The sequence below is a fragment of the Phacochoerus africanus genome, chromosome 8 (assembly GCF_016906955.1).
Source record: "Phacochoerus africanus isolate WHEZ1 chromosome 8, ROS_Pafr_v1, whole genome shotgun sequence".
NCBI lineage: Eukaryota > Metazoa > Chordata > Mammalia > Artiodactyla > Suidae > Phacochoerus > Phacochoerus africanus.
The window spans coordinates 164,820,472-164,846,209 of NC_062551.1; the positions used below are offsets into that span (position 1 = coordinate 164,820,472).

A 25,738-nucleotide genomic window follows, 5' to 3' on the forward strand; every position below is an offset into this window, starting at 1 on the left:
CCACCCGAGGCACGCTTCTTCTCCGGAGAGGACGTCCGCTCCATCAGCCGTGATGCCAGAATCTTGTCGACCAACATGGGACGCGGGGAGACGCACAGAACTGAGAGCCCTCCCTTTCCTCCTCACCCTGTTCCCACCAGACAGCCAGTCACTTGCCTCTCATCACATCTTTCTGCCTAGAAATGTTTGCACGTTCTAGCGAGGGCGTAGGGGACACGGGCTCGCTCTGAGTCCATCCTCCTGTGGCCCCAGGCCCTCTCGTCCTGCCACAAAACTGTTGAGAACATAGCAAAAATGGGACCACCTCTGTGGACACAGGGCCCTGCAGTTCTTATCCTTGTCACTCAGGCCCCACCCATGTGTGATGAATTACAAATCAGACCGTAGGGCAGTAATACATAATGTATTTTGTCTTTTTAGGGTGGCACCTGCGGCATATGGAGGTTCTCAGGCCAGGGGTCAAATCAGAGCTACAGCTGTCGGCCAGCGCCACAGCCACAGCCACATCAGATCCAAGCCGTGTCTGCGACCTACACCACAGCTCAGGGCAACCCCAGATCCTTTAACCCACTGAGCGAGGCCAGGGGTCAAACCCTCGTCCTCATGGATGCTCGTTGGGTTCGTTAACCACTGAGCCACATTGGAACGCCAATAATCTGTAGTTTTCGATGGCCTTGCCTCCATCCTCCTCCCCACTACTCTTAGCTCCATAGCGTCCCCAGGGCCACTGCTGGGAACCAGGAATGATTTCCCCTAATCCCAGGAGTTTCTTCCCACTCAGCATGGGACACTCAAACTCCTCTCTGTAGCCCAGTCCGCTCTTCTGTACGCCACCTGCTGCCTGGATATCTCCTCTGGGGCTCTGGGGGGTCCCACAGGCACTACAGCCTTTGTTTACAGAGAAAACATATGGTGGGTTATGAATTCCCTTACCTTCCTGCCCCCAGATCTATACCTGGGTCTGTATCCACATAACTTGTCTCCTTCTCTCATCTGTTCAATTTCAAAAGGTGGCCCTCCTCTAAAAGCCCATCTCTCCCACCGTCTCAGGACTCTCCTGTGAATTCTCTACTAGTTTCCTCTCCCCTGGATGATCCACTGACATCTAAACATGGTTGAGTCTCACTCCACTTACTCTCTACTCACACCTTTTGGAAAAAAAAAAAAAAATCTAAATTCATCTTTTTTTATGTCTTCTCTTGGGCCGTTCCCGCGGCATATGGGGGTTCCCGGGATGGGGTCTAATCGGAGCCGTAGCCACCGGCCTACGCCAGAGCCACGGCAACGCGGGGTCCGAGCCGCGTCTGCAGCCTACACCACAGCTCACGGCAATGCCGGATCCTTAACCCACTGAGCAAGGGCAGGGATTGAACCCTCAACTTCATGGTTCCCAGTCGGCTTCCTTAACCACCGCGCCACGATGGGAACTCCCTAAATTTGTCTTTATTTCCTCATCTCCTCAGGCATTTCAGTACGGGTTCCACCGCTACCTGGAACTGCTCTCCTCTGTGCCACAGCATTGGGACCCTTGTCCATGAAAAACTCTGCCATTGACCTCATGATCCATTCACTTAGTTCCTCTCCCATCCCTCTGACGGGTCCCTCTGATTCTCCTGGACTGCTCTGGCCCCCTTTGCACATGCCCCTTTCTCTGGCAGTTTTAGCTGCACGTGTCGTGGCCCCATGCCAAGGCTCGCGTTCAGCATATCGAAGGCAGGGTCACCAGCTAACCCTGGTTCTTAGCCGTTCTTTCATAGTTCAGAGAATGAAAGTACATCATCTGTCTGATTATGTGAAGTCAGAAGCAGTCATCATCTTTGATGTCCTTGCTTTGTGTCCACATAAAACCCACCACCACCACATAGCAATTTTACTTCCGAAATAGCAAAGACATCACTTCTCTCCAACTGCAGCTGCACTGTATCTAACTTTAATACTGAGAGGCCTCCTCCTTCATTCTCGCCCCCTCAAGTCCATTCCCATTATAGCAACTGGTGTCATCTTTTCAAAATACAAACCTGTCCTTGGTGTAAAACCAGGAACTTTCCACGGCTCTTATGGGAAATCGCAAAATTCTCAAAATGGTCCGGTGTCTCCCGAGTTCCGGCTCTCATCCCTGCTTCACTTACTTCTCACCTGGCTTCCTCTCGGCTCATCCTAACGTCTTAGACCTTCCCTTTTTCCTTCTGCACGTGTCCTCTGTACAATCCCCACCTACTCCTGCGGCTTTAGTTACCAGCTGTTTGCTGACAGCCACTGGATCTGTGCGTCCAGCTCTCTACTCGCCCTCCTTCTGGGGGAACCTCCTCACTGCTGGCATCCTGGTCTAGACGACTAGGGGTACCGCATCATTTTCTCTCTGGTCGGCTTGATCCACTCGAACCCTGCTACACTGTAGCCAGTGGCCTTCCTAAAACGTAACTCTGACGATACAGGTCCCTGCAATTCCCTTTCCGAAGTCCCTCTCACTCCTGTCAGGCGAAGCGGGCAGTGCTTCTCAGGGGAGCTCGCTCCACTGGCACTTGGGGCAGGTGTCCTAAGCATCACAGGATGCGGAGCGTCTCTGTGCTCAGCCGTCCCAAACTCCTCCCCCCCCCCCCCCCCCCCCGCCCCATTACCAACCCGCACCAGGGAAGTGCTCCCTCCAAGGAACTGCCACAAGGTGTGCCCGGCCCTACCCCTAAACCTCTGGCCTGGTGCTTCCAACCAGTACCTGTCACACATGAGGCGTGCGGGCAACTAGTTACCTGTGTTCCCAGCGCCTGGGACAGGCTGGCCAGGGGTCTACCAGCAATGACTGAAGGAAGGTTCAAGATGGAATGGAAGGCTGAGTGGGCAGGCTTCCCGCTGCTGCCCTCTGGTGGCCATAGTCTTACCCTTGCAGGGGGTTGAAGAGCTGCCTGGCCAGCCAGCGGCCCAGAGGTATTTTCTTGTCTCTGAGCCTCGTGCCGCCTCTCCTTCCGACCTAGGCATTAGATTATGGAATCGTTAGTGTAAGCAAGCCCTCCATCACCGTGGATGCACGCCACCACAGCCCTATTTCTTGGTCCTGTGATGCCATCTCCTGACTCAACGACATCCCGCAGATGCCCCCCCATCCCTTCCACACCACCCACCCACCCACCCACCAAGTGCTGTTCTACCCGCTGGGGGCTGCCCACGTCCACCACGGCCCTCTCCAGCGCTAAGGCCTTCCTCACGACAGCTCAAGGAGGGCTCAAAGGCTACAAAACATGATGGGTTTATGACCGAATACAGAAGGCAGTTCTCTACTTCACCTGGCCTTTCAGCATTTGACCAAGTGACTTCTCCCTCCATTTAAAAACTCGTGATTACGCCTGGGTTTTTTGACTTTTCCGGCTGCATCTTCTAAGTCTCCCTTCTTTGCGTTAAATGCCAGTGCGTTACAATCGATGCCTGGATGGCTCTCAGGTTTCTGTCTTCAGCCTAGATTTCTCTGAGCTCCACACCCACGCCCCTGGTCACCTTCTGGATGCCCCACAGGTGCGTCAAATGGAATATTCCCAAGTCCAACTCTTCGCCTCCCTCTACCTCTCTCCTCCTCTTCTGGCTAAGACACTCCAGATTAGGAGATAAATACGGGTTCTAGAGGTAAGAGAGAACAGATAGGCGCTCATCCCAGCTCCGGCCAAGCTGGATGATCCTGTTCAAGTTAATGTCTGAAAACCCGAGTGACGTCGTCTAGGAAGCAGGAATGTCGGGAGCTACATGGCCTCCTGAGGTTCCCCGTCACCTGCAGAAAGTCTCGTCCCCTGGAGGACTCTTCACATAGGGCCCTTGCCTGACTCACCAGACCCATTTCCACTTGGAATTGTTTTCAGTTCTTCGAATAGACCAGGTGCATGGTAAGTGCTTTGCCCGGACAGACGTCCTCAGACGAATCCCTCTTCTAACCTAGCAAACTACCAGCTAACACCTGTCCTTCAGGCTTGAGCTCAGCTGTCAGAGTTTTGGGGAGCCTGGCGGGGTCAGGCACCCGTCCTGTGACAGTGGAACTGTCTCGTTCACCACTGCATGCTCGGCGGCAGCAGCAGAGGACCCTGGAGCTATGTCTGTATTGACCGAAGGAAAGAAGCAAGCACGAGACGGAAAGATGGTTTTCAAGAGCATGTTATTACACAGGTCTGAGCGGAGGAAACGGCAAACAACTGCTACGTCTGCTTTAAAAGCTCATCGGACGCCAAGTCCTGATGCTTCTGAGGGCCCCCCGGGTCTCGGCCCTTTCTGGAGCAGGCTGGGCCCAGGCTCCTGGGCGAGGGGGCAGCTTTTGCATGGAACGTCCTGCCCCCTGTCGCCCGAGGCATCAGGCACTTTGGTGACGCCCGGGGCTGGCTCCCCCTCTTCCTCGCTGCATGTGCCCTCAGACACCCACAGCCGGCTCCGGCCGGGAAGCTGGCGAGGCGGGCAGGCCAGCCCGGGGGCACTGGGCGGCCCTGCCTTTTCCTCCCGTCTGGGAGACGGGTTTGTCGGGTGGACGGGAGCTGTGGTTTCCAAACCCCGGGTGCTGGCCGGCCCGCCTTCCACTGTTGCCTTTCTGCCTGGGGAGGCCCCGTCAGGACCCTCCACAAGGAATCTCCAGGACCATGGGCCCCGCTCTTCGGAGGCAGGGCCGGTGGAGCCGCCGGTGGGGCCGAGTCCGGAAGAGCTCAGACGAAGTGCTGCTAGGGGCTGGGTGTGGAGGTGCCGGGCCTTCCAGCAGCTTTCGGGGGGGATGGGGCCTGCGGGGCCAGCCCTACCCACGCTGGGGGCTGATGCCGAAGAGCTGGCAGCCTCTTCAAAGGCTGCCGGGGCCCCAAGCCTCTTCTGGGGGACACTCGGGCCTTCCGTTCTGGGAGGCGCCAGCATGACCCCTGTCACGAGGCCTGGGATCCCCGGGCCCTGGCCCCTGGGGTCCCTGGGCAAGAAGGCATCCTCTTCCTCACCCTCTCCTGCTCCCCTGAGAGGGGGATCCTGGCCCACTTCTGGGTCAGGTACCAAGCCTGGCTCCCGACCGCTCTGGCGGTTCTCAGGCCCCTCATCCGTGTCATCTTCCGAAGAGTCCACCTCCCGGATGGCTTCCTGCTTCTGCAGCGACTCTCGCCGTTCAGCCCGGTCCTGGCGGAGGGTGCCCAGGGCCCGTGAGGGGGCAGGCTGCAGCACCCCCTTCCCTGGCAGCACACTCCTGGTGCCAACCACCTCCAGAGGGCTGACTTCCCTGGGTGGCAGTTCCTTTTTTAGCTCAGGGTGGGGCAGGTCAAGGCTGTGTTTTCGGGAAGCGGCCAGCTTCTTCTCGGAAGCAGCTAGTGCGGCTGCCAGTTTCTCAGCTGACTGGACCCTCTTAAGGAGCGGTGAGCGGGGTGGCTCTGCACTCTTGGGCCGTGAGAGCTGCCGGCCTAGGGGAGGTGACAGGTGAAGCTTGGTGGGGAAGGCCTGGGCTCCGTGGCCAGACAGGGGCGATGGGGAACGCTGGGGTGAAGCGGCTGCTGGTGGAGAAGGGGTGTGGGCCAGCGGTGACAGCGGGATGCTGCCTGCTGACTTGCGCCGAGGGGAGCGGTACTGGCGCTGGAGCTTGGGTGCCAGACCATGCAGAGAGCTGGGCCGTGTGTGCCCAGAGCCGGCTGGAGAGCTGGGCACGCTGGAGCTGGGGGAGCTGCTCTGTGATGAGTTCCCCCCCACTGTGCACAGACACACAGACACACAGACAAAGGCACAGCAGTTAGAAGTGCCTTAGGGGCAAGACAGGGCTCAGCCCTGCAATGTCCCCGGTTCATCAGGGCTACTCCACCAGTGAAGCCGAGCCCAGGCTGCAGAAATGAAGTCACCCTCCACCCCGTCACCTCCTCCCCCAGGCCGCTGGGTATTTGGGGGGGGTGGGCTGAACGAGAACTTCAGAGCGGGACCCGTGAGAAGCACACGGAGCCCAGGACTCCCACCCCCCAGGGGTCGTCTCTACAGCCCGCAGGGAGCCCCTCATACCTGAGTGCACAGCGTCCGGGGTCACCCGGTACCCCTGCGTGGGAGACCGGGGGGACAGACTGTGGCCGTGTGTGGGAGAGCCCGGCCCGCTCTCGCCTGACGACAACGAGCGGTTGAGGGAAGAAAGGCTGCGGCTGGTGTGGAGCAGAGACGCCTGCTTGGTGATCTTCCGGAACAGAGAGCTCCTTTTTCTGCTGCAGAGACAGGGCCGGAGGCCGTCAGAGTTGGTGCCCAGGGCACAGCCCCCACGAGCACCTAGGCCGCCCGGAGCAGACCCCCTGGACGAGGCCTGGCTCACCTCTCCTGCCCATCCTTGCCCCGGTTCCGCTTGCTCCTTCGGGCCATCCTGGCCTTGTAGCTGCCCTTCCGCGCTGGCCCCACTTTAATAGACGTGTTCTCCAGGGCAGTTGCTGAAATGGACACCTTGCTTCCGCTCTGGGGAAGGGAGCAGGAGCCTGGGCGGAGGCGGTGGCCAGGCGGTCCCCAGCCCTCCCTCCAGCCCCGCCACCCCCGCGGCTCCGGCTCCCGCCTCGGCATCACCGCGGCCGAACCACAGACGGCCCTCCCCCTTCGCAGATGAGCGAGGGGCTCCGGCGGGAGGCTGAGCGGGTTGGGGTCGGGCAGGTGGAGGAGCAGCTCCCGCACCTCCGAAGGCTCCCTGGCCCCTAGTCGACGAGAGAGCGCTGCCTCCTGGTGAACACGCTCTGCCACGGGGACGCCCGCGTGCCAGGCGTAGGTCCGTCTGTCCCCACCGCCCCGCCCGGGCCGTGGCCACGCCCGCCAGCCCCCGGCCCCGACTCACCTTGAGGATCAGCTCCACCACCTCCGTGTGCACCAGCCCGTGCACAGGCTCCCCGTTGACGTGGGTGATGAGGTCCCCCTGACGAAGGCCCGCCTCGCTGGCCGGACCTCCGTCCTCCACGTGCTGTCCCGGGAGAGGAGAGTCCAGGTCTGCAGCCTGAGCGTGAAGCGGGGGCCCGGCGCTGCCCGGGGCGCTGGGACGCCCCACCCCACCCTCTGACCCCTGAGGGCCGCCGTGTGGGCAGGGCCCGACCAGACAGAGGCTCGACGATGCTGGGAGACCCCAGGCCCGGGCGGCCGGACCTACCCAAACCATGTGGTGCACAGTGTAGACGTCCGAGTCCCCCATGTAGACACGGATGGCCCGCAGGGTGAAGCCGTACTTCTTGCCAGCTCGGTGGATGACGAGGGGCGGCCGTGGGCTGCTGGGGGCCGGCAGGAAGTCCCTGCTTGGAGAAGAGTCCCTGGATGATGGGTTGGAGGACTGGGAGTGTGGGGACATGGGGCTGGCCCGCGGCGAGCAGGTGTGCTGTTCTGGAGGAGAGAGGCCAGGACTTAGGGCTTCCAGCCCGGCCCCTGTCTGGGCTGTCGGGCCCACGCGGCTCTCGTCACAGAGCCCGTGCCCAGGGGTGACCTCCCACGGCCAGTGAGCAGCCAAGGCCCCTCACGTCCAAATCTTCGCAGACCCCAGGAGGCGACGGGGATGGCAGCTAGCACTCACTTGGCGCTTCCTCATGTGTGTTTAGGGCCTCACAAGCCCTTCACACGTGCTGAAGTGTCACCATAGCCTATGAGCTGCCACTATTGATATCCACACATCCTGATGAGGAAGTCGAAGCGCCTTCCTCGAGGCCAAGAGCCCTTGGGTGATGGAGCCAGGACCTCAATACAACCTCTCTGCCTCCGAGCCTGCACCTGCTACACAGCGTTCCCTGCCTCCTGGTGGTCGCACACACAACCCCAGTCCCCAACGCACCCCCGAGAGCCCTCTAGTCTCTTAACAGAGGGGCAGGAGTGACGCACGGCTCCTCAACATACACCCCCAGACACACCTGCCTCACACGGAGCCCTGCCACAGGCCCACAGAGATTCCGGGCCCTTCCTGCCCGTTTTATCTTCGTTCCCCGGGGCCTCACCGGCAGGAATGAGGAGGGACAGGGCGGTGGCAGAGGCGGACTTGATCACTTTGTTGATGGGCCGAGCAGTGCGCTTGTCTATGGAGTCTCCAGAGAGCAGCCGGTGGCGGGCCCTGCGCACCGCCAGGTCACTGATGGCCTTGGCGGTGGCTCCCTCAGCTGGCTGCAGGGTCCCACGGCCTCCTCGAGCCTCCAGGGCTGTGGGTCAAACAAGCAGTGAGGCCTACAGGGCAGCGGAGCCGCCCCTCCCGGCCCCCCTGCGGGACCTGCCACCAGGCCCACCGGCCACCTGCCGGGCCACACCTGGGCCGGAGGCGCTGCTCGGGCCTCCGGGCTCCTCGTCCAGCGTCAGCCGCCGCTCCGCGGGCCGATCGGGGGCCAGCCCGGATCCCCCCTCTCCAGACGGGGGCGCCGGAGGCCACGCGCCCTCCGGCTGCTGCCTCCTGGGGGCGCCACGAGCCTCCTCGGTGGCCTCAGGGAAGCAAGGCGCATCCAGGAGGCCCGAGCAGTGGCGGCGCACGGTCAGCGGGGGGCTTGAGTCGCTCTCCGTGTGCGACGACTCCGACACCGACAGCCGCTTCCGCAACCTGGGACATGGGCCGGGGGTGACGCGGGCCGGCGCCCCCCTCCAGCCCAGGCTCCCCCCCCCCCCCCCCCCCCCGCAGCCCGAGCCCTGGGCGCCCCGGCGCTCACATCTCAGGGGAGCCAATCACCCAGCCGGGGTCGCGGCCCCGGGGCCCCGCCAGGCCGTCGGAGCGGTCCTCCTTCTCCTCGCTCAGGCTGCGCTTCGGCGGCGGGGGTGGCCGGCGCTCCTCCAGCAGCGAGAGCCGCTCCATGCTGCTGTGCACCTGCCGGCAGCGGACGCTGCTGGGGCCGCCCAACGACCTTGCCTCCCCGGCAGCGAGGAGCACCCTCGGCACCTGAACCCCGGAGGCCGCGCCAGGCCCCCTTCCCTCCCCCCCCCCCCACACACACCAGCGGCCTCTCGGAATATTCTACTGGTCTGACCCAGCCTCAGCCCTGGCGCCTCCTCACACATGAAGGCCCTGAATAGTTCTAGAAGCATCTGGCATATGCAGGCCCAGATGCAAGTGGGCCTCCTCTTTCCCTAGAAGCAAGCGGCCCCAGCACCGCCTCCCCAGGTTGGCCCCGGGCACGGCCCGACGGGTCCCCTTCTCCTAGTTCTCAGCCTGGGTCCCCGGCAGCGGCACCTTGCTGAACCGTGGAGAGCAGGAGGAGAACTGGCGGATCTCCAGGCAGCCGTCCTCACTCGCTTCCCCCTCGTCTTCCGAGTCCATGTGGTGGTACCGCTCGGAGCGGGCTGGGTCAGACACACAGGACAGGCCCTTTCAGAAGCCCTGGCGGTGGCCCCTTTGACCAAATCAGACCTCGGGAGGGCCTGGAAAAGCTGCCCCCAAGACCAAGTTCAAGGTGCACGGGTGGCTCTGGGCACAGAGGTGGGATCCCCACTCCTCCCCACCCCACCCATGGCCTTACTGTCAAAGTAGCTGGTATCATCCTCCGACTCCAGCTGAGGAATAAACTCAGCCTTCTGGCGAAGAAGTCCCGTCCAGTCCAGACCAGTGAAGAAGGGGTGCTGCTTCACCTCGTGGGCACTGCCTGTGGACAGGGGTGGCATGGCAAAGGGGTAGGCTGAGCTGTGTGGAGTCCAGGTCAGTGTGTCCAGTGAGAACCTAGGCCTCGAGAGGCTGGGGCCTGGGAGCCTCAGCTCTAGCATCTTCCACAGGCACTGCCCACACCTGAAGCCCGAACCTCCCAGTTATATGGATGCAGCCTCTGCCCACCCCATTGCAAGGGGCAAGAAAGGTTAGTGGGGCCTGTCCCACCTGTACCCAGCCTCTCCAGAGGATTCTGGTGGAGCAGTTTAGAGGTGAGATCCTGGGCATCTGGCGGCAGCGCATCATCCCCCTCGGGCCACACGATCTCATCTGGAGAGTCATTGCGGGTGACAAGGGGAGGAGTGGTTAGAGAAGGGTCTCAGAAGCCGTGAGCAGAGTGGGGAGACGAGGAGGGTCCTCGGACAGGATGAGGGGGCAGAGGCATAAGGGCGCCGCCCAGAGCTCCGAACGCCTGGCCTGGGGCCCGCCTCCTTTGAGTTGTGCGGGTTCCTGTCCTTCTAGGAGTCGCCCACCCCCTGGAGCACGGCTGGCTCTTAGGTCCAGGGTTTGCCCTGCAAAGGCCTCCCCTGGTCTCATTGCGAGCCCACCCTGTCTCTACAGCCCAGACGCAAGTACAGTGCCACTCAGCTCACACTCGGTGTATGCACAGGCACACCCAAGCACACACACGGGACCACGAACACAATCAGAACAAGAGCTAGTGACAGCACACGCGCACACATCCAAGAGGCCAGCAGACCCGAGCCTCGCAGACGCGTGCGTAAATCCCGCGTGTGGATGCAGCTTCTGTCCCCGTGGGCCAGGGCGACGGTACCTACCACTGATCACTTGCCCGAAGAGCTCCTCCGGAGTGTCGCCGAAGAAGGGGACGCAACCCACCAGGAACTCATACAGGATCACGCCCATGGCCCACCAGTCCACCGGCTTCCCGTAGCCCTGACGCAGGATCACCTCGGGCGCGATGTACTCCGGGGTCCCGCACACCTGCGCACGGAGAAGCCAGGCTGGCTCAGCATCCCTGGGCAGCGAATTGGCACGGCAGCTGGAGGGGTGGGGGTGTTCCCACTGCTGGAGCAGAAAGTCGCTGAAGGAAGACTCGGCTCACTCTGGTTAATAAGTGGGAGCAAGAGGCACCCCAGGGTCCCCGAGCTGGAGCTGCTGGTGGGGTCTGTCTACTTCGTGATTAACTGAAACAGCTCACTCTAGCCTGGAACCATGACGCCCCGAAGCTTCAACTCCTTCTTCGGGCACGCGGCGCCCGCAACTGGGCTCTGCCCTCCAGCCTCCCGAAGAACAGAGCCTACAGTCAGGGACTACCGCAGGGACCTGTGAAAGGTCACAACCTGAAGCGCCAAGTCGGGAAACGTCCGGGGCTACTCTCAGGAGGCTGGGCTGCAGCCCAGGGGAAACGGCGCTGTGCTCCCAGGACGAGAGGCGCCAGGAATTCTGCTCTTGACCGAGGCCAGGAGGCCCAGGACTGACCTCACACCAGTCTCCGAGAGTGTCAGCGCTCACGTGACCTCTCGTCTCCAAACCCTAAGGAGGGAGATGATTTTGGATTTTATATCCATGTGATTCTCACGGTCTATCTATTTCCAAAGATGCCTCCCATCTCAATGCCTCCCTGGAACCAAAAGGTAGGAAAGAAGGAGCTCCCGGTTTTAACACCAGCTGCAAGGTAAGCACGTGCCCCCTAGTCCTTATTCTGAGGCCTGGAATTCACCCCCCAGGGTCCCGACCATCCTTCTTACCTGCTTGTCCAGGAACTCCCGAGCATCCTTTTCAATGTGGCCCTCGTACAAGTTTGTGGTCAGACTCATGAGGCCAATTTTAGAAAGGCCGAAGTCGGTGAGCTTGATGTGCCCCATGGATGTAATCAGCAGGCTGGGAACCCAGAGAAACAAAAGGCTGGACTTATTTCCTGGTTTTCCAAGAGCGCTAGTTGTAGCATAAGCCCATTTAGTATTTCCGCTCAGGGTCTGCTGGGGGACAGGGGCAAGGTGGCTTCACCAGAGAGACAGGCAGTGGTCAAAGAATAGACAGCTCTTGGAGTTCCCGTCGTGGCGCAGTGGTTAATAAATCCGACTAGGAACCATGAGGTTGTGGGTTTGATCCCTGGCTTTGCTCAGTGGGTTAAGGATCCGGCGTCGCCGTGAGCTATGGTGTTAGGTCGCAGACGCGGCTCGGATCCCGCATTGCTGTGGCAGTGGTGTAGACCGGCGGCTACAGCTCCTATTCAACCCCTAGCCTGGGAACCTCCATATGCCGCAGGAGCGGCCCTAGAAAAGGCAAAAAGACAAAAAAAACAAAAACAAAAACAAAAACAAACAAACAAAAAAAACCCCAAAAAACAACCAAAACCAAACCCAAACAGCTCTGGCCACGGAGTACCGCACTCTGAACAGGCAACTGACCTGCCTTCTGCCCGTCATCCCAACTCATTTTTGTTCACTGACCTCAACTGCCTCCTGTGCTGGGGGCGGAGGAGGAAGAGCCTTCCTTCCACGGGGGCCTCAGCCTCATCCTAACGCTCTGGCCATTCCCAGTGCCCTCCCCTCACCGGGGGGCTCACAACACCCCAAGTCAGGGACAGGGGCAAGGGACACAATGCCCTCAGCCCGCAGCTACGGCGGGTCTTGGGAGCGCGGGTTGGAAGAAACTACAGTAAGAGCTCTACCAACTGCGAATAAGAGACCTGTCGTCTCACCGTCACACTCGCCGCCTGGGCCACTTCATTTTGTGCTAAAGTCTCACCCTGCCGCCCCTCTGTGATCCCCAAATCAGCATCTCTGGCCCTGAGTTCTTTTCTGAGCTCCATGCCGCCTCGCTGCCCAGGTGCCCTCTGGGCACCGCAAACACAGCCCGTCCAGAACAAGACCATGCTTCCCTGCTGGTCCTCTTCTCAGCAAGAAGCGGTCATTTCTGCCAGCTTCCGAGCTCCGTGATGAGGGCTTTACTGATTATTTAGAAACGTATCCTGGCTTGGGGAAGGTCTTACAGCGCAACTGCCACCACAGAGGTGGGTGTTAGAGTCCCGAGAGGAGGAGCGGGAGGCTCGGAGAGGTTTAATGAACAGAGCCGAGTCCACAGAGCCAACGCGCTCTACGCACTCAGGGCTGATGTTAAAGCCGCCCCCCACCGCGCCAGCCCCAAGCTGCGGATCCATCCCAGACTCCCACCCCCGGCCCCAGCCTGGGGCCTCCTCTCCCCTTCCTCAAGCCGTCCCTCTCTTCTCCACCTTGACTGCTCCCGCGCAGGAGCAGGTACAACAGTGGGGCTTGGCCTCCTGCCAAGGTCTCGCCACCTCCTTCCATGGGCAGTGACCACCTTAAACTTAAACCAGAGTCTGAGCGTGCCACTCTGTCGCACCTGTGATTAAAAGGCCCTTCAGAGCCCCTCTAGAACCCTTTAAAGTAAAACTCAAACCTAACAAAAGGCCCCATGACGATCCACCCCTGCCCACCTCTCTCTTCCTCTCCCGACCCACAGACAGGCTCCGCTCCAGGCACACGGCACTACCTGCAGCCCCTGAATGGTCCCTGCCCTCGCGCCTGCGTGTGCCTTCACAATCTGGCTCCCCAGCTTGAGAAAGCTCCTCCCACCTCGGCCCACCTGCCTGGTACCTTTTAAGAAACAGCCTATGCACAGGTACTTCTGTCACCCACACCAGGCTGAAGCCCTACAGGTCCGGGACCGGAATACGGTGCTCAGCACAGCAATGGCATCAGCAGCGTCAGGACACCTGCTCAGCTGTCTACTGGCTGTGTGGATTTTGTACCTGCTCGGTGTCATGCATGTCGCCAAAGCCCGGGATGCCCCCGCCAGACTCTGCCGGCGCTGTTCCCTGTGTTTGGGGTGGCTGAGGGTGAGAGCACCAAGCCTAGAGCAGGGTTTCCTGGCAGCCGTTCCGGGAGAGGTTCAAACATGCTGGGTCGGCCTCCATTACTCCAGAGACCCAAGAGGGGGGCCAGGGACGAGGGCCCCAGGGACAAGGGTGGGCGTACTTGTCAGGCTTGAGGTCACGGTGCACGATGCCGTAGTTGTGCAGATACTCCAGGGCGAGCACGGTTTCCGCGAAGTACAGGCGCACCATGTCCACGGGCAGGGCCCCGATGTGCTTCAGCAGAGTGGCGCAGTCCCCTCCTGCAACAAGCCCAGGTCCCCATGAGGGAAGCATCCGGAGCCCCGCCTGGGACGGCCTCCTGGGCCCCCGGGGAGATAACTTCCCGGAAGACCGGGGTCCCGGGTGAGACGGGGCGCCGAGGGGAGCAGGAGGAAGAGGAGGCTGCCAGGGGCTGTTGAGGCCTGCGTTCAGGCCAGAGAAGGAAGGAGCCCAGGCCTCTAGGCCTGTGAGTTGACGTGCAGGTCCAGAGCAAAGTTCTTTTAGGATGGAAATCCTGTTTATTATAAACACCTCTGGCTGCAACTTCACCATTTGTTCATTCACTTCCTCCCTGTCGGCCGCCCTTCAGCTGTGGAGTCAAGTAAAACGGAACTCCGGGCAGGTACCCAGAGAGTTAAAGGGGACGTTCTATTCAACGTCAACTTCAGGACTCAGGCAAAATATCTTAGGCAGCTGCACACTGCACTGCCAGGGGTGGGGGGAAGGCCACTGGCAAAGCTGCTGCCCATCCAGGGCTGTGCCCCGGGACGCTTGCCTACGCCATCCCCAGAGCATCCTGTGCGATCTTGAGGGGGGGGGTCCCTTTCACAAGCCATCTGCCAAGGCAGTGACTTTTCTTTCTTCTGATTCCATCCTCCCAGCTTCCATTCCTGGGCTCTGCTCCTGCCTGGCACCAGCGATGGAGGCTGTGCAGGCGTTGGGGGGCAGGAACTATACCTGCGGGGCTGCGACCGCCCGTCCCAGGATGCTTCTCACTGCGCCTGCACAGGCAGCCTTGGGGCCGCTACTGCCCCGGAAGCCTCTCCCCAGGAGAGGCAGGGCGCCCTGTGCCCGCCACGGCCAAAGGCAGAAACCAACGCCAAAGAGGCTGGGAAGCTGGGCCCTGACACTTGACGTCTCCACAAAGCGATCGGTCCCTGGTCCCTGCCCCCAGGCTGTGCCGAGGGCGCCAGCGCCCCCCCCCCGCCCCCGTACCTTCCACATACTCCATCACCATGCACAGGTGGCGCCTGGTCTCGAAGGAGCAGAACATGCTGACCACGAAGGGGTTCTCCGCGAACGTCAGGATGTCGCGCTCCACGAAGGCCTGCTGGATCTGGTTCCGCAGGATCAGGTTCTGCTTGTTGATCTTCTTCATGGCAAAGCGCTGCCGGGTGGACTTGTGCCGCACCAGGAAAACGGCCCTGGGAAACACAGCCCGCGTCCCCCACGACCCGTGGGTGGACGTGGGCTTCCCGCCACCCCGAGCTCAGGGGTCCAACGCCCCCTCTCACACCTTAAGAACGCAGAGAGCAAAGGCGGAGGGGGTGCTCATCGGAGGGGGAGCTGAGCCCCCAGCCCAGAGAGCACTTCGATTTCCCGATGGACCGAGGCCCAAGGACACTGAGCCCCACTCAGAGCGCAGCGAGGGGAGGGCGCCCCCAAGCAGAGGGGATCTTGCCAGGGAAAGGCAGCCCGCTCAGATGCCGTAGGAAACTGGACCCTTGCCTCTGCAGAAGGCCCCGGGGTGGAGGAGAGGGTCCATCCTGAGGCACCTGCTGCCCGGAGGACCAGGCATCACCCGCCTAGAGGGAGGAACCCGAGCGCTGACTCGGCTCCAGAGGCAGCCGCACCCCGACCCCCGCCTCTACCCGTAGGCGCCGTTGCTGATGAGCTTGATGGTTTCAAAGTCCTCTTCAGAGGGTGTCTTCTGAGGTGTCAGAGATGGCCCACGGCCCTGGAAGACGCGGGAAAAGGCGGGAGGCAGGCGTGCTTCTCAGCGGCCACCCGCTTGGGGAAGTTGTAGCCCCAGCGTACGCTCAGCTCTCCGTCCTGCCACAGCCTCCTGCCCGCTCTTCCTCGGGATCGGAATGACCGGAGACGGAAGTGACCAGCCGCGGCCCATCCCGCCTTCAGACAAGTCTCTTAGGGAGACCCCCCAGCCCTTTACTGGCCAGGCCCAGGCTCCAGGCCTGGGGCAGTAGCGCAGGTCTTACCTCGACCGAATCATCTGTCTCCGGAGTGTCAGGACTGTCATAACTGCTCAACTGGGCCATTTCTAGAAACAAAGCAAGGATACAGGGGACAAGTGTGCTCGGCAGCGTCAGGCGTCGCAGCAGCCCACTCACACCCCAACAGATCAGGCAGGGTCGGCATGTTAACGCTTCCTGCACCAGTCTGGGAGGCGGTCCTGGGGCTCTAGCCTGAGGATAGTCCCAGTTTTGGGACTTCGTTGCCACATAATATTGCCACTCTTATTTCTAGAAGTCCAGGGCCATTCGCAAGGCCTGGCAATTTCTATAAGGCGTCCCTCAAACTTGGGGCAATGCCTGGCCAACAGGGCCCAAAGCTGGGCTCTCCGAGAGCTGGCCCGCATCCTGCTGGCCGAGCCCCCGCTTTGCCAGATGAGACTGGGAAGCAGGAGAGGCAGAGCGGGACAGCTAGAGCCAAGGTTCACCAGAGACTCAGTGGGAAGCCCCAAGGACTGGCGCCATCTTCTGGGAAGCCTGCGTCGGGACCGCATCCCGAAGACACAGGAGCGCCTGCAGGGTGGCAGCAGGAGCAGCAGGCGTGTGCAGAGGAGTTGTCTTGGAAACGAGATTGTGGCCCCTTGTGCTGACCTCCCTCGACCTCAGGCTCCACATCCAACCCCGACGGGCCCAAGGCAATCCAGCTGGGTCAGAGGAGGCAGAGGTGACAAGCCCGAGGGAGGGGTTGAGGACAAAGAGAACACCGGCGTCTATCCTACGGCCCCCTGGCCTCAGGGCCGCGCCGTGTCCTGGCCCAGCTAAGCCTCTTCTCCGCGTGAGAGCTCGCAGGCGGTGGGGCCTCTGCAGCCACCGGGCTGCTTGCTCACCCTCTAGGGGATCCCGCGTGAGGCCCAGCTGGCTAACGATGTAGCGGGGAATGTCACATTTAATCCCTTGTCCCTCTTTGGCGTGGCCCTCAGCTGCTTCTAACAGGTGGTAGAACTCTTCGGGGTCGAACTCCTGTACCGGGGAGAGAGGCAGTCAGTGGTGAGAGCTACACGCAGAAGCCGCGGGCCTCTCTGCTTTACAGCCTGGACCCGAGCAGGATGAACACGAAGCCCTCCTCCTTGCGATGGACGCCCCTGCCCCTGAATCCCCCGCACCACCAGGATTCAGGGGTCAGGAGAATGGGGACGAAGCTGCCTTACAGGTTACCCAGACTGGACATCCTAAGTGTCTGTCTGCGGTCTTCACAGCAATAAGAACCAGAGCCTTTGGTTTCAAGAGATCTCAGCCTAAAAATTTACCGGCTCCCAAGCCTCCAGCCGGCCCGACTCGGCACTGTCGGGTGTGCTCCCTCACCGGCGCAGGGGGCGGCCCTGGCACGCCCTCCATCACACTGCGCAGCCCTGGCAGCGCAGGCCTGCGGGCGTCTGCTGAGCAGCTCCGGGGGGCGGGGGCCGTGTGAGCACAGCACAGGCCTCCTTGTCCACCCGGAGCACATGCTACTGAGGCCCCGTTTACTGAGGGCCTACTACGTGCCACATCTGGTGTGAGGAAGTCGAGGCTCACAGAGATGCATGGACTTGTCCACGGCCACAGCGGTAGGAAGAGACAACAGGCAGGCAAACCCAGACCCAACTCCAGGCCCGGCTCAACGCTGGACATCAGGAGCAGAGGGAGCTCACCTCTGTTCCCTCACCCGACCCCACTGCTCTCTTCCCTCCAGTCTTGCTGGTTCAGAGACCTCTCCACATCTGTCTGGATAAAGTCTAGGCCGGGCTGGAAGTCCTCTCCCCTCCTCCTCCTCCGGCTGTCGTCAGGTCCGAGGGCCTACCGCACAACCCGCCTTCCCACCTCCTCTCCGCCCTCCTGCCACCGGCCCAGCTCAGGGAGCGCCTCTCCCACAGTAAGAGCTCTAGGGGCCTGCGCACCGATGTCCTGCCTTCTCCTCCAATTCACGCTCCGTGCCGTGGCCAGAGTCGTCTTTCTTAAGTAAATCAGAGGGACGATTGCTCAGAAATAAATAGGAACCAGGTACTGATAGCATGCGATGACATGTATGGCTCTCAAAATAATGATGCTAAGTCCGAACATAGGTATGATTTAGTTGCCAAGAACCTGTACAAAAGGCAGACTCGTCCACGTGAAAGTGCAGGCGAGTGGCTGCCTGGGTGGGAGGCGAGGCGGGAGGGTTGGGACTGCCTGCGGAGGGCGCAAGGGGGGCGGCTGGAGGTGAGAGAAGTGTTTTCTGTCTCAAATCAACAGGTGTATGTATTTATTAAAACGTATTCAATGCTATATAAACGATACCTTAATAAAGTGAGCTTAAAAAAGTAAATCTGACCGGGTCGCATTCTTACCTAAGCTTTCTGAGGGTTCCTAGTGGCCTGAGGGACAAAAGCCAGTTCCTCGGCCAAGAAGCCAGCACCCTCTCTGGTCTTGCCATGGCCTAGTCTCGGGTGCTCTCTCAGCAACTCTCCAAACACACCCTGTGCTCCATCCAGGGCCCCTTCTCACGGCCCTGACCTGGCAAACTCACAATTATCCTTTGAGTCGCCGCCTGAGCTTCAGCGACTGTCCACGTCCCCGAGAAAGATGAAGCCCTTCCTTTCCCCGCCATGTCCCGTTGCACCCGGGACGCCCCTCAGCTGCAGCCCTTCCTGCAGTGGCAGACTCATTATCACGCGTCTCCATGCCTCACACGGGAGACTTTCTTTTTTTAATTTTTATGTTTGTCTTTTTAGGGCTGTTCCCGCGGCATATGGAGGTTCCCAGGCTAGGAGTCAGAGCTGTAGCCGCCGGCCTACACCACAGCTCATGGCAACGCCGGATCCAAGCTGCGTCTGCAACCTACACCACAGTTCACGGCAACGACGGATCCTTAACCCACTGAGCGAGGCCAGGGATCGAACCCGCAACCCCATGGTTCCACTGCGCCATGACAGGAACTCCCTTCAATGGGAGACATTAAAAGACAAGACCTAACTCCGCTGCAGAGGCGGTATCACAGGATCGGGTTTCTGCTTCATTCGCGCCTGCAGCTCCAGCATCCAGCATGAAGCGGGTCCTCAGTAAGATGTCACCAAGTGATCGAGTGAAGGGTGGACTCAGCGTGTGCAAACAAAACTGGCCCACGCACATGCTCCCCCCGGGGCCCTCTGCGTCCCAGGGCCTGCTCAGCGTGGGGAGGGCAGACCTCTCCCTGCCACGCTCAGGAGCATCCGCTTTTGCTCGTAGGGACTCATTTGCTCCCCCAGTGCTTACGTGTCATGTTTCATCAAAGGCTTCCGTGTCAGAAACGGCACGGGTGCGTCCCCGCCCCCGGTTGTCCTGTTGGCAGACCACTTCCTCCGTAGCCCCCCACCCCCCTCCTCCAGCCCCCCCACCCCCCCCAGCCTTCCCGGCGCCCACTCACCAGGCATTGCAGCAGTCGAGCGGGGCGGGCGATGACAATCATCAGCTTCTTCACCAGCTGTACCACAAAAGCCACTTCGGAGCTCTCGGAGCGTTCGTGAGCCTGTAGAGAGGACCCGATGCTTAAGCAACTCGGAGGCCCGGGATGGCTGAGCAGGGCAGGCCGGGGCTGGGCAGAGCCGCCTCTGGGGAGAAACGCTGTGGCATAGAGAGCTCCGCGAAGCCGAGACCACAGAGAGGCCGGTGGGCTGAGAGAGGGGCTGGGAGAGGAACCTACGTGACACCAATGAATGTCACTCAGACACAGGTTTGCCTGCTCCTCCGTCCTCCAGGTCTCACTTACCCTGCAGACCCCACCTCAAAGGGCAACTCTCTCTCTCTTTTTTTTTCTTGGTCTGTTGAGGGCCACACCCATGGCATGGCATATGGAAGTTTCCAGGCCAGGGGTCAAATCAGAGCTGTAGCCACCAGCCTACACCACAGCCACAGCCACGCCAGATCCAAGCCTCATCTGCGATCTACACCACAGCTCACAGCGACGCTGGATCCTTAACCCACTGAGCAAGGCCAGGGATCGAACCTGTGGCCTCATGGATGCTCGTCAGATTTGCTTCTGCTGAGCCACGACGGGCACTCCCAAAGGGCAGCTCTCAATGGAGCCTTTGCTGATGCTCACTGTCCACCACAGACAGACGGTAAGGCAGAGACGGCCTCAAAGCAGGAGAGCGGAGTGCCCGGAAGGGAGTCTGGAAAGACTGCCCTGGCTGTGCTGTGGCGGGAACACACAGAGGGCGAGCCTCGAAGCAGGAAAACCCCAGCACAGGCTACTGCAAGAGCACAGATGAAAAAGGCATAGACCAAGGCAGTGAGAATGGAGTGAAACAACAGACAGCGCCATTCCAGAGCGGTCCGGAGAGGTGCCAGAGGCAGGGATAGGAGGTAACTGACTGCAATTTTAGGGAAATTTCACTGAAGCCACAGTTGAAATAGACGACATAGGAAGACAAGCAGTTTAGGTGAGGATAGGCAGAGAACACATTCCCTTTGGTTTTAAAGAAAAAGCAGGTAGGGGGAGTTCCCTTGTGGCGCAGTGGGTTAAGGATTCGGCATTGTCACTGCAGTGACTCAGTTGCTGCTGTGGCATGAGTTCGCTCCCTGGCCCAGGAACGGCTACGTGCCTCAGGCGTAGCCCAAAAAGAATGGAAAAGGTAAGTTCCCTTCTGGGCCTGCAGCGTCTGAGGTACCTGTGCGAGATACTTCCTTGGGTATTTGCTCAGCCCGGGAGAGCTTCCTTCTCTTGTATGGAAACTGCTCTGACGGCTGCAGCCACGCCGGTTCTGTGCCGCTGCCCTTCCCCGCCCCTCCACCTGCCGCCCCGAGCAGACGGCGGGTCTATACCGCGGGCGGAAAGACCGCGGCTCGTGTCAGTGGGACGGAAACCTACGACCGGCTCTCGGGGGAAAAGGAGGGCCCTGTCTACTCCAGAGAGAGCAACGAGATGGGAGAAGGAAGACAAATGTTTCCCGGGCTGCCACGGGCTCTCGTTTCTAGCTCTGGTCCCTTCTTGAGGCCAAGGGGAGGCTCTGGCCGCGGACACCCCCGCAGGAAGGCAGGCAAGACGAGGAACGCCAGCGGCCGCAGGATTTGGCCCCTGGTCATTCGTTCTCTGGCGACTTTTGCTTGAAACGGCCTTAGGGGAGTAACGGGAAGGGAAAGCAGGAGGCAGAAGACTGAGCGTGAACAGGTTGTCAGGAAAGAAAAATAGCAAGTGAAGACCATTTAAAAAAATGGCCATAAAATGAAGAAAGGCTGAGTACTTGGTGAAATACTGTTTATTATTTTAAGATACAGCCCAAACACCAACTCTGCAAAGCCTCATCTAAGCCCCCTGCCCCCACATGCACACACACACATGCACGTGCATGTGCAAAAAACAAGTAATGGCTCCCTTTTCTGTGTTAGCCTAGCTGGTTGCTCGTACTGCACGGTACTAGAGTGTGGTCTGATAATTCACTGTGTGTCTCTACTGCTACACGGAGGGGCTTTCCTTTCTTCTTCTCTCACATACTAAGCCTGGCATAGGTGCCTCTCACACAGCAGCTGTCAATGCCTGCTGAGAGTTTGAAAGTATGCAACTTTAGGCTCTGGGATGAGTAATCTGGGTTTAGGTTCCAGCTCTGGAACCTAGTCAAGAAACGAGGTTGCATTTCCTCACCTGTATGTTTAGAGCACAGTAACAGTACCTTCCTTACAGCGTGGTGTGAAGACCCAATCCGATAATGAGATAAGGTGGCGTCTGGCAAATTCATCCTCCCACGCTTCCCTGTGGGCGTCCTTCACTCTAGACATGCCCAGCTACTCTACCTGCAATTCCTGGACGCTACCAACTTCCCCCGCATCTCTGAGAGGTGGTCTATCCTGCTTCCTCCTGGTCGAGACTCACCTTTTCCTGAACTGTCCGTGCAGAGTCAGCCTACCTTCCTCTGTGCTCAGAAATGACCTCTATTCAGTGCTCATCAATCACACTTACCATGAGAAACAGAAGTGAGATCATTCATATGGAGCACTCGGTGTGGTGTCAGCACACAGTGCACTTTGATAAATAACCGCTGCTATTTTTACTGTAATACCCGCTGATGGGTTTGTAACTCCAGTCAATTGCAAATCCCTTGAGCCAGAACGTGCACTGACCTTCCTGTACTGGGCCTAGCAAACGCGGGAACACACGAATGCACTGGCTCCATACTCAGTGCCCTTTCTATTGATTGCACCAAGCCACCTCCTCCCGGGCAATGCAACTGGGAAACGCCTGAGGGCTTTGGGCAGGGCTCTGGCGTTAGCATTTCAGAAGGGCACTCTTAGGTACACTAGCAACCCTAAAAGTCACTAGCTGATCCTGTATCTGATGCCTCAACCCCTGACTCCTATATATTGTTGGAGAACTATTAGAAAGTTACTCCTGAACAGAAACAAACAGCTGCCAGTGGTTTTTAATGGGACTTCAGCTTTTTAAACTCACATTTCTTCAATGTTTGAATTTAAGAATTACTTTTGAAATCAGAAAAAGATTTTTTGTCGAAGGAAAAACTTTCTCACCTATTAAATCAAAACCTTTATCATTATAGCTTTTGTCCACTGGGCTAGTACGCCTTTTATATTTTATTTTAGTTTAGTTTTTGCTTTTTAGGGCTGCACCTGTGGCATATGGAAGTTCCCAGGCTAGGGGTCAAACTGGAGCTACAGCTGCCGGCCTATACCAGGGTCACAGCAATGTGGGATCTGAGCCGCATCTGCAACCTACACCACAGCGCACGGCAACGCCGGATCCTTAACCCACTGAGTGAGGCCAGGGATTGAACCTGCAACCTCACGGTTCCTAGTTGGGCTCACTACCGCTAAGCCCCAATGGGAACTTCCTAGTGTGCCTTTTCGGGGTCAGAGAACAAGCTGCTCCCTGTTACATGAGAAATCTTCCAATTTCTCACAGTAATAATCATGAGAATCTTTAGTCATCCTTTCTCTAGATTCCATTATTTCCTAAATGAACAAGCAAACAAACACATTCCTGCTCCTAACTCCAAGACTAACACCCTGAAGTCCTGTCTGATCATCAGCCTGGGCTCTCAGCTCAGCGGGTCCTACACCAATGTGAAGACGGGGGGGGGAGGTGCCCGGAAAATACTCCGGTGACGTGAAGAGCCCTGGGGAGCCAGCGCATCTCCTCTCCCTAAACTGTACTGACAGGTGATACGAGCAGCTGTGGCCTGAGCGCCTTGCTGGAGAGCAGAGAGGAAAGCAAACAGCGGGGCACCGGGTGGTGGACGAACTCGCTGGTCTCCGGACTTGTGGACCCAGAGGCTTTTCACACTGGGGAGGATCAAGTCTCTAAACACATCAGTCCCCCCATCCGCCCTCCCCAGCACCTCTTGCCATGCAACCAATATGGGCAAACAGGTAAACCTGAGGTGCAGTCCTTGGGCCTGCGGCTGAGAAGCGGCCATCTCAAGGTTCTGCTTACACCAATTATTTCTACCAAAAGAGAGCCACTGTGGCCTCTTCTTGGCTTTGGTCACAGATTTCCCAGTCAAAGATTTATGAATACTACCAATGCTGAAGTCTTGAGCACAGTTACTGGAATTAGAAAAAGAAAGGGCTCAGGAGTTCCTGTTGTTTCTCAGCAGCAACGAACCCAACTAGGAACCATGAGGATGCGGGTTCAATCCCTGGCCTTGCTCATGGGTTGAGGATCTGGTGTTGCTGTGAGCTGTGGTGTAGGTCGCAGACATAGCTTGGATCTGGCGTTGCTGTGGCTGTGGTGTAGGCTGGCAGCTGTAGCTCTGATTGGACTCCTGGCCCAAGAACTTCCTTATGCCACGGGTGCAGCACCCCACCCCACCCCCCAAAAGAGAAAGGAACCAGAGCACCGGGTTCTGATACCGAAGAGGCTTCTCTCAGAAATGCAGGGGGCTGAGGAGGGACTCAAGTCTGGCAGCAGCATGGGGGGTGGTCCCTGCACACCAGCCAGGAGGTGGCGAGCAGGCTGACGAGGCCGGGAACACCACGCCCGCCTGGCTCCCAGCCTGGGTTAGTAACCTGCCACCGCAGGCGGGAGTCACCAGAGTTTCAGCGCAGGGACACTCACGTCTTGCAGGAGCTTTTCTAAATTCTCTTGAAGTTCGTAGAAGTAGTGTGAGGTGATGAGGCCACTCCGGGACTTATCCAGGCAGTCTCGGGCCATCTCAATCACCTGATGATGAATAAAGCTCAAGGTTCCGTCCGCCAAGGGCAACACGCTGTCTGGCGCGTTGGAGGAGATGAACTCCGCCAGACGCTCTTCCATTTGTGCGGTGGCCTGTGAATCGAAGCGGGACAAGTGACTCTTCCCTTCCGATCCAGCTCTGCCGGAGCTAAGCCTAAGGATGGGCTCTGGGATCCGGGTTTTCTCATGCTGGTTTGGGGAAAAGGGCACCAAGTCAAGTCAAAACATTACCACCGAGGCCCCTCCCGCCTGGCCTCGTCTACCTCCCACTCCTCGAAGGGCGAGCTCTCTTGCTCTCAGGACACTCAGGTTTTGCTGTCCCCGTCCTCTAGTAGGCCACTTCATGTGTCTGTCTGTTTATGCCATTCCCTGTGTGTGTGTGGAGCTTTCTCACCCTGCCAAGCCTGCCTGGCAAACTCCTACTACTCCTTCTAATCTCAGTTTGAGCATCATCTTTCCTCTGTGCTTCCGCTGGCTCTCCCTACACATACACGTGGTGGGTGGACACTGCTGGTTTTCTAAACCTTCCTCTGGGCTGGGAACTTCATCAAGTCTGAGGGAGTCTGGTTTATCTCAGGATCCTCTTACTCGACCTCAGGACCCAACGGAGCTAAGCAGATGTTCGCAGAGTGTTTCCAGAAGGTGTGAACCTGCCTGCTTAGGGACCCGGATCCCTGGAAGAGCAGCCTCGTGGGGACCTAACCATCTGCCAAAATGACAGATGGGCTGCCGCGAACACGTCCCAGCTGCCTCTCTAGGGCTTTCCTTCTTTCCTTTTCAGGAGGAGGAAGGAGACGGAAGGAACCTCAGTACGTTTTCTCCAACATCAGTTCATCTTACGTGTGTGACGCGGAGACACGCATGTGAAGCACAGACACGCAGTGCTGCAATGACCACACCTAATACACAAGGAGCAGGAGGAAGCCTGAGCTGCACCTCTGAACACTAGACACACACAAACTTCTTTTAAAAGGACTGAGCCCAGAGAAGGATTTCCTAGCGGTTCCTGCTGCCCCTCTTCTTACTCTTCTCCAGGCGCACCCACGGCTGGAAACCCAGGGCAGTGAAGAAGGAAGAGCTGATATTTACTGAGCACTGGCGACGTCCTGGGCACGGCTAGAAAAGCTTATGTCCACTCGTCTTCACAAGCTCCATGCGACGGATTTTATCCTAAACTACAGACGAGGCTCATGGAGCTCAGAGCAGTTAAATGACCTGCCCAGGTCCGTGCAGCTGCTAAGGGGGAGAAGCGGACTCCTGAACCCAGGTGGCCTGGTTCCAGAATCGGTGCTCTTCCTCACTGCTCTGCTTCACACCGGGTGTCAGGAAGGAAAGAACGAGGCCCCTTTCCCCTGGGCCACACGTGTGCGCCAGGAGACCACCTGAGTCTAGCAAAAGGACACTGGGAGGAGGAGCAAGGAGCCACACATCGTGGGCCCGAAATACTGACCAACGGGTCGACCTGGGGTCTGGAAGGAGGGCGGGAAGGGAGCTTGAAGCCTCCTCCATGCTCCGCGCTGTCACGGACAGGGAGCCCCGCTCGTCCCCCGGTTCTCCCGGACAGGGCGGGCTGTGTCTGCAGGAGCAGGCCCGAGCATTGGAAAGCCGGGTCAGAGGGTCAAGGCACGTGGTGTTGTTCAGAAGGACGCAGAGTGGGAAACGAGGGTTGGTAGACGAGGAGGTTCACAGCCAAGCTGCGGGGCCGTGAAGACCGTTTCTCAGCTACCTCAGGACAGTCGCCTGCCTTCCTCCCTCAGCATGTTCCTGCTTGCAAACACAGGCCCAAACGTGAGGAGCAACCCTGAGCCCTCCGCCTCCGCCTCACTGCTCCCTCTGGCCAGCGCCTGCCCGCCCCGCACAGCTCTGTTTGCGCTGGGTCATGGGGTGCGGCTTAAGAAACCTGCTTTCAACGAAGGGGTCTCGGAGGGCAAGTCTCC

The 25,738-nt window shown here is 59.2% G+C and overlaps 1 protein-coding gene across 1 annotated transcript in view; it reads right to left on the reverse strand.

The window, feature by feature from the left end:
- Positions 1 to 4,115: 4,115 nt before the first annotated feature.
- The window catches only part of MAST2 (microtubule associated serine/threonine kinase 2), a 212,537-nt gene continuing 190,914 nt past the window's right edge, over positions 4,116 to 25,738 (reverse strand). The window contains 21 exon segments of the mRNA XM_047789211.1: positions 4,116 to 4,247; positions 4,249 to 5,675; positions 5,977 to 6,170; positions 6,275 to 6,411; positions 6,779 to 6,901; positions 7,085 to 7,311; positions 7,914 to 8,111; positions 8,217 to 8,500; positions 8,607 to 8,761; positions 9,125 to 9,234; positions 9,411 to 9,533; positions 9,761 to 9,862; positions 10,372 to 10,537; positions 11,305 to 11,437; positions 13,558 to 13,696; positions 14,652 to 14,860; positions 15,308 to 15,393; positions 15,653 to 15,714; positions 16,513 to 16,645; positions 19,044 to 19,145; positions 23,685 to 23,894. Coding sequence (XP_047645167.1) covers positions 4,173 to 4,247; positions 4,249 to 5,675; positions 5,977 to 6,170; positions 6,275 to 6,411; positions 6,779 to 6,901; positions 7,085 to 7,311; positions 7,914 to 8,111; positions 8,217 to 8,500; positions 8,607 to 8,761; positions 9,125 to 9,234; positions 9,411 to 9,533; positions 9,761 to 9,862; positions 10,372 to 10,537; positions 11,305 to 11,437; positions 13,558 to 13,696; positions 14,652 to 14,860; positions 15,308 to 15,393; positions 15,653 to 15,714; positions 16,513 to 16,645; positions 19,044 to 19,145; positions 23,685 to 23,894 — 4,395 coding nt within the window. The 3' untranslated portion in view covers positions 4,116 to 4,172.